We start from the raw sequence: 16909 nt of genomic DNA, 5'->3' as shown, positions 1-16909 counted from the left end.
CTCCCTTGACTTGTAAGAAGCTTTATACCTCACTGTCACTTCAGTGCTTTTTCAGGGTTTCTATTCTGGGGTATCTGTGCTGTCTTGTCTTTATTTAAGCTAGATGTGCCATATCAACTCCTTAGCTTAGGATTCTGATGCCTGTAGTATCTAGAAAACTTAGAATGCAAACAACAGGGTAGTTTGTAGTGGAAGTCAGAGAGCAGACAAGTCACAGCCTGCCTACTGTCTAGGGTCCACTCAGTATTTTTAATACAGTCAACCTCTCTGGACCCTTGGATTTCTGTAGTAAACTTTGAATAGCAGAGAAGCTGCTCTTCAATGGGGTAATGATATCTTCATGCATATGGGATTCTTTTGCATCTGAAACTTAGGCTTTTTTTTGTTGGCTTTTTTCTTATTTTGGTATGAAAGATGACAATTGGAATTTTTGTCATCCGGTGGAAGCCTCTTTCTCTTAAATGTATCAGACCTGTTGCTGTTTTGCTAAAATCGGAGTGTGCAAAAGCAGGATGGAAGAGGATGGAGGAGGAGGAGGAGGAGAGTTGTTTTTTCACAAATACAATAAATGTTCTACTTGTTTTATTAGCAAAGCAAATTTCATAGGAACAGAAAAATACTTCGAAGAAGCCACAAAACCTTTACATTTTTTTCTTAACTGCCCTCAGAAAGATATTTTCAAGGATGCTGTTTCATGTCCTTTAGGAGTTGGCCCTAGGGAACATCCCATTTGTAACTTCTTGTCTGGATGAATGTAATTCACTTGTTGGAAGTTGAATATGCAGATGTTCTGGACTCTCCACCTGATGCAGTAGCATGCTCTCTTTGCTCTACAGTGTATGCCACTAAAGACTTTTGCTGGCTTTCGATCAGCTTCCAGTAACAGTTTCAGGCTTTTTTTTTTTGATTTTTCAAAGCAGCTAATAAATGAAGGATCAGCAGCCATCTGTATATTCTTGATCTGTACTCAGCTGGGACATGACGGCCAAGAGAAAGACTGTTAGAAATAAGAACAGAACTCAGAAGAGAGAAGAACCCACTTTGAAGTAAACTGAAACAGTCAAGCTTATACAGAGCCAGAATGTATTTTAGAAATACTGGAAAATCTTCCTCTTACAGACCTTCCTCTATACAAAATACTAGCCTGCCCTATTACACAAGGGATCCTTTCCAAGCCACTAAATAAAGGTTTTTTAAAAAGAACATAACTGAACCCTAAAGGAAAAGAAAATACCACAAGCAGACACTACAACATGAACCACATATAACTCTTAAAGTAGGGCAGTGATGTTCTCAATAGCCCAGACCAGTTGTCAACTGGTACTGGTGGTGAGAGCTTTAACCTTGATTCCATAATGCACAGTTTATACTTCATTTGTGCAGACTGCTTATGAGAGCTTTTTGTCTGATTTGGTCACCAATAGTAGATCAGTGAGATAGAGTGATTTTTGCAGTTATAACAGATCTTAAGATGTGTTAGTACTTCTGTAAAAGAAAGGCTTCTTATGAATGACTAATGAATTGGAGGAGCAACATGGTTTGTTCATGTGCCAGGCTAGCCTATCATTTGGCAGGAAATGCGGTGTCAGGCAGCATTTTGTAGTACTGCAATAAAAATCCAAAGATGAATATCCTTAAAATATTAATAAAGCTGTTTTCAAAAATTTAAAGAGAGGAGCTAGAATGTGCCTGGCATGCTCAAAAAGCATGCAAGTAAAACTGTGGCTGCAACAGTGGCATTATTTGAATTTAAATAACAAAGCTGAAGACTGCGATGCCAGACTTTGCTCCAGGGACACTCAAATGATTTTGCAGCACAGGTAGCACTAGTGTTACTGTCTATTTATGTGATGAAATGGTTTTGTTTCATGTAGCCGTGTAGAGACTTGGGAATATGTTACTGTTCAGTACATTCACAATATAAGTATTGAGGCATAAATATGAGTAAAGTATGAGAAACTTGCTTTTGTGGCTTGATTTGACATTTCTTGGAGCCTTTAACATTGTATGTCCTTACTTTAGCAAAGTGTTTGTCGCTGTTGATTTTTATGGTGTATGTGTTCAATATCACAGGAGGTGGAAAGAAATATAAAGTGCTGAAATGGTGGATTGCACTAGACCACAGGGGAGTTTCTGAAACCAGGTTGAATGAAGCCCAAATATCAAGTTTAACATATGACATCTTCCAAAGAGGATTCTTTTGAGCAAACCCATTTAAAAATGTTCTCTGTGTGCTTGTTGTGTCGATATCTGGAAACCTGTGAATGGGATGCCATTGTTCTGGGTGCTATAGACAGAGAGTAGGAGACAATCCCTGTCCTAAAAACTGTAACCATTCAGTTATGCAAGATGGGTAAGAAGAGGAAGAAAGGAAATCCCATTTGTGATAAGACATAGAAATTAGTATTTTCCCAGCTTCAAATTTAAATTACTGTGAAAATGGGACTGAAGAAATTATTTACCATATTGTGGTTCAGTATCTAAATAGCAAGCCATCTTGCTGCAGAGCAGATCCTCTGTTAATGAGAGGTAGTAGCTCTGATGTAGGAAAACATTGTTCCTGCATGTCTTATCACTGCAGTTTGAAAGACAAGGGTATCACTCCCAACCTGCTGTTGTTTCCTGAGTGATTTCAAGCTTTGTCTCTCATTTTCAGCCTCACAGGGGAGAGGGAAGAATCTTGGAGTGAAAAATGGTATGTAAGAAACCAGTAGCTACGTTTGGTGTGAGAGTTCGGAGTCATCTTATTTTCCTACTGCTATAACCAAGTTTTTCAAAGTCTAGGAGATGAAGAGGCAACCACAAATCATCCTTGAAAAGGAAAACAGTGTGTAAAAGGGCAACGCTGGAAGATACTTTCAGAGATTGGAAATGGACATGTTGGAAGGTTTCTGCCAAAGGCAATGGGAAAGCTTCGACTGACTTCCTTGAGAGTTGTTGCAACTTTAAGATGGCAAAGGGGATCTCACTTTAGGATGGGAGATCTAATGCATCGCTCCCCTTGCTGACCTTTGATGCTGGGGAAGAAGGATCCACTGATACAGTCAGACTTCATCATAAAAACTGATGAAGTGGGTATTAAAAATCCATGAGATAGAGCAGGGTGGGGGGTGTGGTGGTATTGGGCAGAGAGGAGAAAGAGATGTAAAAGTGCCTTGATAAGGGATAATAAATATTTTTGTTTAAAACAGTAGCATTTCAGTTAGTTGCATGGTGCCAGGAGCAGGCACTGTAATAAAAATGGTAATATGTTACAAGAAGTGGCAGTGCTGTTCTTTGCCTGATCTCTCCTGTCTTTTCAGTCTGTTCGTGGTCAAAACACAGCGCATCCAACCCTTGTGGAGTCTGTAAGGAGGTTGGAGAGCTGGTGATGCCTGTGTTTGGCACCCTGCTGATTTATAGCATAAATCCTTTTATATTTGATAGTTTTAGTGCAACCTTGTCTTCCACTACTCTTTGAAGCCTGGGTACAGAGGAAACACGGGTTTTAAAAAAGAAACTGACCTGAAAAAGGAAGGAAACTCTGTTGGTGTTGGTTAGCAAAGTGTGAGACTGACATGATATATGTTTCTTGAGTAAGGGTAATATTAGGTATTGTTTGCAATGCAGTGAAAAAGGAATAGCTTCTCTTAACATTAGCTGTACTGTAAAATAACTTTCTACCCTCTAGACTGTCTACTTTGTCAAGCTCTTATTTGGTCTTTTTGGAGGCTTAGTCTCATGTTTTATGCCTAAATATGAATCTGTTACCATGAAATTACTTATTGGTGCAAAAGTTGGATAATTTTTTTTCCTCTGCCCTGCTGCATAGGTACAGTTTGACTAAAAAGGGTAAAGGAAGGGTGTTTGTGATTTTGTTCACAAGATGGCACTAGCTGCTAACCAGTATTACCTTCCTTTTAACCCTAGCACTGAATTATCTAAATCTTTAACCCAGTGGTAGGAAGAACTGGTAATGATTAACTATAGACAAGATAGCTATAGAGTTTTTTCTCCTATGCAGTTAAGTCATCTTCATCTACTTAAATAGCCCTTAGATCTTGAAGAAAGAAAACAACCGTTTCGAAAGAAGAAAATACAGTTGCATCTCAGAGATACTTGTTATTTAGAGGGAATGTTCTCAGCACTATTTGAGGGAGAGTAAGGTGAAATACTATTACTGTTAATGGTAGCTGGGATCCTAAGTGCCTCTATTCATGAGGCAATAATTTGTTGCACTGACAACTTGCAGTTTGTTTCTGTTTAATCTGAGTCCTGCTAAACTGTTACTTTAGAAACTGCAGTGACTTAAGGTACAGGTTTCATAATGCAGTGCCCTAATACGGTATTTTTTTAACTCCTCAAAAATATTAGACAAATATCTGTTTATATGAACTGCTCCCATTTTCTTCCTACTTCTTTTGTTTTGTAGATTAGCTGCTTTCCAGTTGAGCAGCCACTCAAGCGGAGCTGCATAAAGTGCACATGACCAGAGAGGCTGTATCTGTCATTAATTACTGTGTGAAGTTGGCTGTAATTTAGTTTGCCATTTTACAGTTTCTCCTACTTTAATAATCCCCATTTTGTCTCCAGCAAGCCCTCCTCATTTCAAGGGAAAGAGGAAGAATAGAATAAAAATACATTTACATCTTGGTGGGTATATATCTCACTTTAAACATTGTGTTTCTAGTAAAATCCATTACCACTAATAAGCTACGTGTAAAATTGCCTCAGCTGCATTTTATGCAATAGTAATTCTTTTGGATATTAAATATTTGAATTAGTGTAAATGCTAATTATCTGCCAGTGCAGAAACAGATTTGTAAAAGTGCAGGTCTTCTCCTTACCTTTCTTATACTTTCCCTTCCGTTTGTTTAGGACTGATTTATCCTTGCTTTTTGCACAAATGAGTGGGACCTGCTGACCCCGAAATAAAGAGCTCCAGGGAAAGGCTTCTTGGAGTGAAACCTGTCACTAAGCAAAGCACAGAGGCTGTATCCTAGATGGTTCCTTCCCAGAAACTGGATGATAGGCAGAAATGGAGCAGGCTGAGAGCTGCTTTTTCCTACTTCCCAGGACAGCGGTGAGTGGGACTAACGGGTGTGTTCAGCCCAGGAGAAATGTTGCAAAGGACTCATCCCACAGGCAGCCTTTTCGGGCACAGTTCTTTCCTGTCCCCTCTCCAAGCAGTGTGTCTATCTACTAAGTCATCTTGTGGGCTTTCTTGCTCGGAACCTTCTTATTTATTACCAAGGGCCTGATCCTACAAAATGCCGTTAATGTGCCCTTAATTTCTACTGAGTTCCATGGAGGGGCTCACAGCATCCCACAGGTTTGGGCCTTGAGACGTTTCAGGAAAAAGTTGATGGGTAACTGCAATGGGGGTTTATAAATGACTACTAATAGTGTGGTACTGGAGTTCTAGCATATCATATTATTTGTCCTTCCCAGTCCTCCAAAGTTGTCCTGATTTCCATTGTGTAGAAGTAATAACTGGCCTACCACTTCCTGTCTAAATAGCCAGTGATCAAAAAGAAAATGTGTCATTGTTCTGTCAACATTCATGTGTCTGTACAGGCTGAGAGCCCAGCAGACCCAGAGACAGCACCAGCTCAGTGTACTGGTGTAGCTGGGCAGGACAAGAAGTCTTCCTCTTCTTGTTAACACAGGCTGCTGGAGCGTCACAGAACCATGGGAGTGTGAAGCTTCCCCATTTAGGTCAGGATTGTGTTCAGCCTTGGCATCTCTTTTCAGTAGACACTGAAACAGCAGTGGAGCAGGGATGTTGAGCAGTACCCTGGGTTGTGGTGTTTCTGTTGGCAGGTTGGTCTGTGTCACTGCCTGTGGCTCTGAGGAGCCGTGACCAACTCACAAGGGAGAAGGATGAGACTGGATACTTGCATTTCATAGTGCTTGCACCAAAGCAGGTGTTCAGAGCCAACAGCCGTACAGCCTGCAAGAGGGGTCCTAAAGCTGACATCTGCCCTTGTTGCACAATCGTGACACAAACTTATTGAGGCTGCATCCAATACATAACAGAGCTAGAGACAACACTGTAACCCTAACCTTCCTACTCCCCACCTCTCCAGCACTTTCTAGCACCAGGCGGGAGAGTAGAATCACTTGGAAAATTTGTATCCAGGATGTGCAGTGCTTTGCTCAGCTCCCAGCCATACATCCTTCCTGCCACGTTCCCAGTGTGAAACTGGGAACAAAAGGCATCCAGAGGCCTACAGAGCGGTCGCTCCCTCCTCTCTTCTCAGAAATTGAATGGAAGCATGACTGTTCTGTGTTGGAACTAATCGGTAGTCACAGCTCCCTCTGACAGTGTGCTGAAGCGTTGTACCCTTGAGAAACCATGGCACAAGCAGTTGGAATTGGATGCTGCATTATGCGGTGGCTTACGTTGTGCCAGGCTAAGCAATTAGGGCTCCTCCACTGAATAAAGCAAACTGTGGCCAGGCTTCTTGGCAGCATATGACTATTGTATGGCAGATGGTACATGGAGTATAATGGACTAAGAAAATACTCAGAGTGGGGAAAATGTCACAGCTAAAAATGCCGCCACAGCTGACGTTCTCTGGAAAAACAGAGGACAACTGAAAAAGCCTTTTATACAGACAGTTGGGTAGCAGCAAAAATGAAGACTGTCATGAGATATTTTTTATTCTCCCATTCTGAATTAGTCCATGTCTGTCAGACTTGTGAGGCAAGCTTCACCCTCCATGACATTAACCAAACAAAGATAAGAGGGGAGAGTGGGGTTTTTCGTTTTGTTTTTAACAAGGAAGTACAGAATGAAAATGCAAAGTAAGGTACCAGCTTTTTCCATCAGTGGCATTAACATTAGTCCCTGATGAATTGCCATATGCTGACTGGCATCTAAGGCAAAGCAATCTGAGAAAGATTATTATTAGAGAACGTAAGACTGACCAGTTATATCAATCATTTGTAATTTGCAAAGCAGAGGAAAACATTGAGACCAGTTTATGGAATTTATGAAGGCTGAACAACTTACCAGTACTGTGGAGATACTAGAAAACGAGAACTACAGACTACAAGTAAGATCTAACACAGAAAGGTGTGCAAGAACTCAACTGGATTCTCAAGAAAAAAAAGGTGATGAAAGACTGTGGTGAGCGTTGTGAGCCAATACAACGCAGCATTTGAAAGAGAGCTACAAGAACACCTGTAGTTTGTATTATTTGCTAGTGGCAGCATTGAGCATAGGTTGGACTGGAGGATAGTGAGCTTCAGGAAGAAAGTGGGTGATGCCGCAGCTAAAGCTATATAGACTAATCTCCCCTAAAGCAAATAGGACCCCTTTTGGCAAGAGTTAGCCAGTGGGGCACCAACTGGTAGAACATCAGAAATGGGAATATCAACATTGAAACAGTGCTGATAAGGCTTGATAAAGTCTAAGTGATGATGGTAAGAGATGTGAACTATCTTGGTAAGTTGTGGGTGGGCACTATTAGAATTTGCAGGGGGTTTGAGAGGAGAGGACAGTAATTGTTTTGGGAATATGGGACTTACCTAGCTGTTTGTCTGATGGATATGTCCATGTAAGAAGATAGAGGCAGGAGGCAAAAAAAAAATAAAAATTTGAGTATGTTCACAGATCAGCAGTATTTGTAACACAGCACCAAACAGGCAGTCCAGCTGTCCCATAATTCACACCCTTGGTGAAGTTCTCTTTGCCCTGAGGCTGAAGTCTGGGGAGAGACAGGCATGTTGATTACACTAGGAATTACAAAATCAATAGGGGAGCTAATAGAATAGATACCCATTTACTCGTTTTTGTGGGAGAGGGCAAAACCCCAGAATCATCCACTTAATATATGAACCCAAAGAAATTTAATAAGCCATTTAGAAAGGGCTTATTAACATTTTTCCATGACCTAGAAGAAAAATACTTGAAGATGTCAGATATTTTTTTAAGCTTGGTGCATCAGCAAGGTTCTGAAAGATGCTTCTAGCCTAAAAAAAGCACATGCAGATATTCAGACCTCCTGTGTTCCTGTGACAATGCTTTCTCAGTCTGTAGATAAACTGCGGGACTTGCACCTGCACTTTGGTCCCCAAATGACTGAATGTTGGGATAAGCTTATTTGTGTACTGTTTTCCCTTTTCTCTCTTGAAGCCCTTGTTTTCATTCAAAAGGAGCATAGCTGTGTGGGCAGGGGGAAGAGCCAGAAAGGTCTCGGTGGGTACTCCCATGTGGCTCTGTGATGGAGCATATTCATCCTGACAGCCTTAAGTTGCCATTTGGGATTTCTTGGCACTTGAGGGATTTCACTGGAAAACACAAAGGACTATAGATGGTAAGTGGAGCAAAGGTTTATATAGAGAGCTGCTTTGGCAGCCTGAGTCACTGCATGGGTCTCCTCTCACAGACAGTTGTGAGAAAGATACTTTATTAACTGACAAGCTCTGAGTGATCAGGTGCATGCAGTGTGTGGATGCTGATGAGCACTGGCTGTGCATGGTTGGAAAGAGAAGTAGGGCTGCACCATTTGGAAGGGTCCTCTGCAGTCTCTTGTTGCACAGGTGTATGTGGTTGCAGCCTGCATGAGGCAGACCTCTGTTACTGCTTAGCTCAGGGTGATTTCTGAACCAGGAAATGGAGCTCATAAACAAGTTGCCTCCTGTCCAGCCATTTCCCCCCTTTTCTGTAATGTCCTTCTTTTAAAGTCACCTTCCCTTCAGTAACTTGACTTGCGTGACACTTTTCTCCCTTCAGTGATACAAGCTACCATGTAACTAGTATTTGCCATTTGTATGTGACAAACATTTCCCTCCTCCTCTAGTTTTATTGCCTTCAGACTGCAAATGTTTGGGGGCAGGTTTGTTTTCCTGTGTGCTTATGTGGTACTTGGAACAGTGGAACCCAAATTTGGGCTGAAACTACCAGGATTTAGTCACCCGTATTCTTATTTATCATTTATAGAAGAGAAGCTCTACTGGTAAATGCTCTGGCAAAAGCACTGCTGCCGCCTCCATTGGTCCTAGTTCCTGCTGTGCCTCATTTACAAAGAGGATGTGTTGGAGGAAATTGTATTACACCCAACATGGGGTTAATTGCTCCTTATTACACCCTTATTCAACACCTCTTTGTTTTTTCTTCTAATTCCTTCTTCTATTAAGCACTAACAAAAATGTTGGGCAGTTCAGGTTATTTTTCTTTTATGAGCAGTAATCACCTTCTCTGGCTCCTTGTTACAGTGACTAGTGAGTTCAGTTTCATGTCACTTCAAGTATAGTTATGCAGAGTATGTCACTCAACCTCTTCCCTTCAGCCACTTGTTCACGTCTGAGCAAGCTCTTAGGCTACTAAAGATCCTAAATTAAATTATTTGATCTGCGAGCCTACATGTAATGCAGCCTAGTTTGTAAGGCTGCACAGAAAGAGAGGAAGCCTCTTCCATTGTAAGCTTACGTTCTGATTTCTTTCAGCCAGCTGGTGCTTGCAGATGTTTGTGCAAAGAAAATACCTCTTCTCTGCAGAGCCAGGAGGACCAGTGTGTATTTCCCAATTTTGGGTCATGTTCCCTTCAGAAAGTAGAGATGGGAGGAAAAGCAGCCCAGCTGAACAAAAGAAGTGAGAGATTTGAGGATGAGCTTCAGCTGTTTGACAAAACAGAGAAACCTGTTTTTAGTATTGGCTCTGGCCTATATAAAAAAAAGCACACAAGCTGGTGGGCTTCTTTGGTTCCAAAAACCAAAAAGTTGTGGGATCCTGTAGCTACCAAAGAAGCATGGGTAGAGCTAATTATTACCTAGAGAGTTGCTTCAGGTAAGGATCCTTACTATAACATGAACACAGACAAAAGTCAACAGTGGTGCAAAGACAACACAAGTGCTACTCTGCTAGGTGTGTTCTAGTCAGTTTTCTTTGTTCCTAAGAGTTACCTGGTCAGTGGGGTTTACACTGGCCAGGTAAATGTCGCCTAACTAAAAACTGGCTAGCAAATGGATAGTAGTGCCTTACATACACATGCAGTCTGTTTGGAGAAACTTAAATAGGAGCTCCTGTTTCTTTAGGCAAGGGAGGATTAAGCAGTAAAGAGTGATGGGCCAGGCTCATTAACAGATATGTATCGCTGAGGTTGTATGCCAAGGCTAGCTAGGGCTAAACAGCTGCCAGCTGTGCTGCTCTGCAGGGATATGGACAAGGGAGAAAATGCTGAGTTAAGCAACTGTGAAGGTATTTTGGCCACTCTTGCAGTCTGTTAAGGACATGAGAAAAAAACCAGAAGGAGGTAGGCTCTGGTTTTCCTTGAGGCTGGAGTTTCTTGGCTGTGTTTGCTTATTTTCAGCTCTTTGGTTTGTGCTCTCAGGCAGGAATGTAGCCTGAGTGTCAAACTGGACTGAGAGCTGCAGGCAGGCAGAGGTGACTCCCCTCTTCTTGTTTTCCCAAGCATCTCTAGCTGGCTCAAGGCTCTTGGTATGACATACCATACAGTAGCATGAGGCTCAAACTCTTCGTATAAATGGTGAGGACTGCTTACTCAGCAAGGCTTAGCTTTAGCTCTCAAGAAAGCTTTCATTGTCTTGCTGTGAGTTCCTCAGGCCCCTAAAAAACTCCACGTTGTTCAGCTGACCTTAAAGTAGGAAACAGACACAGTACAAGAAAGACAAAACCCCACTTTGGATACCATTAGAAGAAAAGATAAGCAAGAAGTATGGAGACAGGATTTCATGTGCAACCTCAGCTCTCTGTTCCATGCTGTCTTCCCAATATGCAGCCCACTTTCATTGTTTTCCTTTTTTTTCTGGGAGTCCTGGTTCAGGCTGTTTTACTACAGACTCAGTTCCCAGTCCTCTGAATGACAGAGCTTGAAACAGTGGCATAAACAAGATAGTAAGACCCTCAAAATGAGCCTGTACTGTAAATCTATTTTAAGCCATTTTGTGGGAGGAGGAGGATTTGGCAGGAGGAGGATATTTGGTTATACTATGTAGAAGCTGCAGGATTCCCTTCCCCCATCTTGTAGCTGAAGAGGTGGGAAATGTATTTTGTTACCTGGAGTTGATGAGGGAAACCTATTTAGGATTTCTTGATTTAAAACTGCTGGACTTTTTGTGTTTTATCAGAAACATTTTATGATACTCAATGTTGTGTTTCATGTGTGTGTCTTCAATGCTTGTAGTTCTTAAAGGTGTCCTAGGTATAATGCACGTAAAATATATTCTGCGTACTGCACACATGACTGTTAGTATTTGCAGGATAGGAATCTAAGTCAGTAGACATGTTAGAAACACGTAAGAGGAGAGATCTGCGTATCTGAGAAACCACACAGAAATGCAGACTTGAAAGTGAACTGTGTGGCAGATAAAAAGCAATCAGTATCCTTTGAACTTCTTGCTGACTTTTTATTGCTTGTCAGTCAATGTGTAACACAGCTATGAGACCCTTTCAATACATCTTTTGGAAGGAAGAGTAGGTTTAAAACTCAAATTCTGTTTCTGTCTCTGCATTTATTTTACCCTTTCCAGGCATGCAGGTGTGTGTTTCTTTGCTGTCTCTGTGCATGCTCGTATTGCAATCTTCCATTTCAGTCCTTGAGGCAGGGGTGGCAGCAGCAGCCTGGCTCTTGCTCAGGCTGTGGCAAGCACAGGAGGAGGCGTCTGGCAGATGATACACTTGTTCTACGCCTCTGTTTTGAAGTAGTCAGTGGAATGGCTCTAGCCAACAGCCCTCCAGTTAGACCGTGTGAATTTGTGAAAATATCAATTTTAAGGGCCTGGCTGAAAACCATGGTTTAGTAGAAAAGTATTTCAGTGTGCTTGCTAAATTATTCCAGTGTAAAGAATTCTTGCAGTTCTAAGAATAACCTTTCTTTACATAGCTTAAAAAAAACCCTGGTTTTTTTTTTACTGTTCCTTTTTCACTTTTTTTCAAGCAGTTTCTCTTTGTAAACTATAGAATACAGCTTTCTTGGAGAAAGTGTTCCTATTTTTCTACTGAGTAGAAGGATCAGTGTTCTTTGTGGTGAAATCAAACTGTAAATATGTAACTACTAAAAGCTTAAAGTTTCTTTTTTGCATGAGAAAGCAAATTCAGGTGAGGAGTCCAAATTTCAAAGTTTTCTTTATGTACGTTTATTGTAAGTTCTAAAGTTTAGGATTGTGGAGAAGTAGGAGGATATGGACTAATAACAATTCAGAGGAGACTTCTGAGGTCTGAATTTGACTTTCATTGCCAATGTCCAAGTTCCTAAAGTTTTGCTTGTTTTTAAGTCATTTATTTACTTTGTCTGTAGCCAGATAATCATAAAATTGGGATAAAGGTTTGCCACAGATCTGTTACCATAGCGGTTCCATCAGAGCCTGATTACAGTAATTTTTAAAATCAGATCCTGTAAGTGAAGTCTGAAGTGTGTTTTCACCAGGATATAAAGCAGCACTTTACTGAAGAGGAATTGATCTGACACTGTACACTAGGATACCAACTAGGAATAAATTCTCACTGTAAAAGCACAAGGAAGAGTGGGTGGAAGGTTGTACATCTTTTTAAAAAACCCTTTTTACAGTCATGTTAATCTTACAGTATGACTCACAGAATATACAGTATTTTAAACACAGGCTTTTGGGTGTGGGGAAAGTGCCCCTGAAAATGAGCTGTAATCAGTGAAAGGGTGCTGTGCTGCTGTGCTCCAGCAATTAGATGCTGTTAAGTGTTAATGCAATGCATTTCTTCTAAGTGAAGGTGTAATATGGAGAATTTTTGTACCCATTTATGTATTTTTGGTGGCGGGCCTGTGTCCTGCCAAAACAGCTGCAGTTGCTTAAACCCTGTGTAAGTGGTATCATTAGCTTAAAAGGAGCTTAGAATGATGTTGCTGTTCCCCATATGGGTGTAAGGTCAGATCCATCTTACACATCCTGCATGAGACTTAAGTATGTGAGTCAGGCATGTTCTGCTGCGTTGCCTTCATCTCCAGCCTTCTGTGTGACTGAGGTGGAGGAGAGGCCACAGTGTTCTGGCGTAGCTGGGGTAGGTTTTGGGGCCCAGGGGACCTCTTGCTGGAAGGTGATTTTGTATCAGTAGCTTTGTACATGGCCCTTCCTTCATCCTGCAGTTGGGAGCCAACCTTGTTCCCTGCCATGTGATGCGGCTGGTGAAGCGTGGCATGTTGGACTGAAAGGAGGTAGAGAAGATCTTTATCTTTGTGCCCACGGGCTCTGATGGGCAAGCAAGCTATAGTGTGTAGGTGGCTCTGCAGCAATTGTCTATGGGCATACTCCTGTGCTTGGGGAAGCGGAGGAATGTGGGGTAACTTTGCTGTTCTTCTGGGTGTCTTTGTCTGTACAAAGAACATTGTACTACATTATATCATGATTTTTCTATATAGTCAAGTCATGACTAAACCCCTTGCTTCTGTATCATAACATTGTGCCCACTGCTGACAAGGCTCTGGGCAATCCTTCTTTTCCATAAGTGACCTGAAAGAAGTTACCCTGCACCCCCACCCTCTGGGTATCTTCTGGCCTCTGTGCCCCCCCCCATCTGTGGCATGTTGGACAGGCTCTTCAGCCTAGGGAAGGGCCACAGCTTCCTTGAACTCAGTGGAGCTCTGCTAGCATGTGAGTGGCGGACATGATCCATTATTGTTAGTGTTCCCAGGGGGTGATACACATCCAGATGCTGTTACTGTAGGCAGGGGATAAGAAGCCACAGTTTTGTCCTTAATCTGTATCTTTGTAACGATGTGGTGGGGGGAAAAGGTGAGGAAGCATCTTGCCTCCTTTCACTTCTGCTAGTATTTACTCATGGATGTGACAAGCTGTCATTTTCTACTTTGTGTGAAAAGTGACACTTAATTTCCCTTCCCCCCATTGCAACCTTGCCAATGTATTTGCTGCATGCAGATATAGATTTGTGTTCGTTTCCCTAGCAGATGTCACAGTGATTCAGTGCAAAATCTGCTTGGGGACATGATTATAATTGAACTGTTCTCCAGGAAGGGGAGGTGATTGTATTGGTATTTTCTGCTTCTGTACTAGAGCTTTGTTTTTCAGATCCTTGATTCAGAGTTTCAACTTTCCATTTTGCACAAGAAGGATACAATGTGTGCAACTGTTTTAAACACTTCAAAAATTCTGTAGGACCAATTATAAGTAATGAAAGGATCTGAACCTAAAAAATAACTTAGATCTATGCCAATTTCTATGACAAGACTCTGAATGTACAGGCAGTGGCATACAGTGCAAACTTCTATTTCTCAGGTGTTTTAGGCAAGGCTGGGTGAGATGTATTGACATAACAATGTGAGTTCAAGATGTTTCTTGTGCGTTACCTCAAGGTGTTTAGGAACTGACTTTATATTCAGTACCATCATGAAGTGATGGTTTGATGCAAGAAAGTGTCTGTGAGTAGAACATGAGTACTACTGTTATTTAAAGTAAGTTTTAATTAAATGCAGGCTTCTATTACTTAGAAATTTACTGATAATCCTTATCTCCTTTCTTTCACTTCTGCATCCATTTTACATGGAAACACCATTTTCTGAGGAAGTGGCTCAATAAGGTTTGGCATTCATGTAACAACCCAGGGGCACTGCTTCCCCCTTCAGAATACAAGTTAATTGTAGAGCTGCAGCAAAATAACACAGGAGCCAAATTTAAAAAGAATAAAAGGCAATTATTAGCAGCTTGCATTGCTCACATTGCTATGGCTGTGCTATTGTTTGATAGCTGTATCATTGATGTGTGTGGCTGTGATATGCAATCTCTAGTTTGTGTGCATGCTTGATACCTGTATATTCTTTGAGGAGTTCCCAACTGCCTGCTATTTTCTGTCGTTACAAGCAGGCACTTACATAGCAATGCATCTCCAGCTGGCTCTTGACCAAGCCTTCTCAGGGCTTGTGGAAATACCCTTCCTTTAATAAAGTTAATGTCGGTGGAGATTGCCACCTTCAACCATTTTGATATCCTTGGCACAAAGGAAATGCTGTTTACTCCCTCTGGAGGATTAGACAGCATTAAAGCTGCTCAGTCTGTGAAGATTAGCACACTGCTGGGTGGTTGTTTTTTCTCCCCTTCCACCCCTTGAAGGAGTTATTGCTCCAAAGGGTGCCCAGAATGGTAGAGCTGTACTGTAGACTGCCTGACATCTGCTTTGTTCCTTTTGCTCTCTCTGAAATGCGCCTGCAGCTGAAAATCAATTTACTCTCCTGCTGTTTGGAGAGGGTGTTCCTGTGCTTGCATCCCACTGCACATCCCCAGCACTGTGCAAGGGCAGTTGGGAGGACTGATCACGCTGCTGCAGCTGTTGTGATACTGGGACTCCTTCCCAGTCCCGCTTGCTGGGACTGGGAAGCAGTGTGGACACCAGACTGAGTCAGAGCAACTTTTGTCCCCATGTGTCGGGACTGAATTTGCGCTATTGAGAGTTTTCCCAATTTGCTTGGAAAATCTGAGAGGCAAGCCTTCTGGGTCCCCAGTGCTGAGCACGCTGCACCCTTTCTTGTGATGGAGACCAAGAAGGCAGGTTCATCTCCTTTCTGGTAGGCTTGCTCTTGGGAGTATCTGTGTGTTAAATATGTTCACAGAATGTTTTGCAATATGTGTATCCTTATCCAAACAAAGGCTGGATAATCCTCAGACACCTGTCAAACACAAAACCGTTCAACTACCTTCCATCTTATCTGCATTTTGGCTGGTGACTGCACCGATTTTCTGAGCCAGCCATTCAGTCCATTTGCTGCAAATGGTCCTGGCAACAAATCACCTGGGCATCTTTTCCTTTCCTAGACACACCTCTTTTTTACTGGTTCAGAGGCCTGAACACCTCTTTTTTACAAAAAGCAATGTGAAAAGTTTAGTGAAATGAAGGTACGCTTCTAGATCAAATTTCTGACATGTAAAATCCCGCTGTCTTACCCAGAACCTGCCCCAGGTATTCATCATGCCTACCGTTTCCAGGGGATTCAGATATTTTGCATCATGGGAGAGTTGCTTGTGTCTTGGCAGCTCATCGGAAGTGTGGGTGCAGGGGTGTATGAATGGCTTCTGGTGCTAACAGCTCGCTTGCAAAGAGTTACCCCGTGGGAGGATAGGAAGTGAAAAGATGGGAGGAAATTGGAAGAAAGGCCAAAGGAGCTAAAAGAGAGGCTCAGAAGTTACATTTTAGGTTAGAGGAACATAGTTTGCAGTGTGGAGTGATTTGTGTTCATCTGCATGTTAATGAAGGACAATCTGTCAGGCTCCCCACGGTCCTCTTGGGCAGGGTTTTCCGAAGGCCTGAAATGTGCTCCCTTATCTCTTCCTGCTGTTGTGGAGCTTGTTCCTGGGATAGGCATTACTGTTATAGCTGGGAAACAGCCTGCTTGCACATTTCAGCTGGAAAAGTGCTGTTCTGAAATAGTCACTGGCTGAGAATAAAAGAATTGTCACTTTACCTCCTTGTGTCAACAGAACAAGGAAAACAAAACAATGAATGGCCTTTTGGGATGAAAGGGAGCAGGTTTTTTAATCCAGTTACCTGGCACATAGCATTCCTATTTGCCCCTCATTCCAGAGGTTTAGAGGGCATCTCAAAAGGAGGGGGAAAAAAAAAAAAGGGAAAAAAAAAGAAAAAAAGAAAAAGCGGGTTTCCTGACTGTTAAGGCGGTTGCAGGGACTCCTAAGGTGAAATGCTTCACTTCTACCCCTATGACCTCTTACTCAGTGGGATTGTGAAACTGCCCTCATACTGGAGAGAGTTCGGTGGAGAAGAATTTACAACATGATATGCTAGTCTTTCCTAGAGTTAAGCATGTTTTCTGTGGCAAAAGGGACTCATCTGGTCAGGGAAGGAACAGAGTTCTTCAGATGATACTATAAAAATTCTCTAGTCTCTGCAACATAACAAGCAAACAAGACCCTGAAGTGGGAGTTGAAATGATGTAGCTGCATCATTTGGACAAACACTGGTGCTGAA

The 16909-nt window shown here is 42.0% G+C and overlaps 1 protein-coding gene across 2 annotated transcripts in view; it reads left to right on the top strand.

Moving 5' to 3' along the window:
• The window catches only part of SH3BP5 (SH3 domain binding protein 5), an 84682-nt gene that overhangs the window by 4415 nt on the left and 63358 nt on the right, over nt 1-16909 (top strand). Inside the window, exon 1 of one of the 2 annotated variants that reach the window (XM_040590056.1) lies at nt 4858-5062. The exons of the other annotated variant lie outside the window; for it this stretch is intronic. Within the exon in view, the coding sequence (XP_040445990.1) occupies nt 5018-5062 (45 nt within the window). The 5' untranslated portion in view covers nt 4858-5017. Of the gene's footprint in view, nt 1-4857; nt 5063-16909 lie in introns of those variants that run through there. 2 annotated transcript variants of the gene reach the window in all.

The sequence above is a fragment of the Falco naumanni genome, chromosome 4 (assembly GCF_017639655.2).
Source record: "Falco naumanni isolate bFalNau1 chromosome 4, bFalNau1.pat, whole genome shotgun sequence".
NCBI classification, from domain to species: Eukaryota; Metazoa; Chordata; class Aves; order Falconiformes; family Falconidae; genus Falco; species Falco naumanni.
Note: the sequence above shows the minus strand (reverse complement) of the source record. Positions and strands in the feature narration are given on the sequence as shown.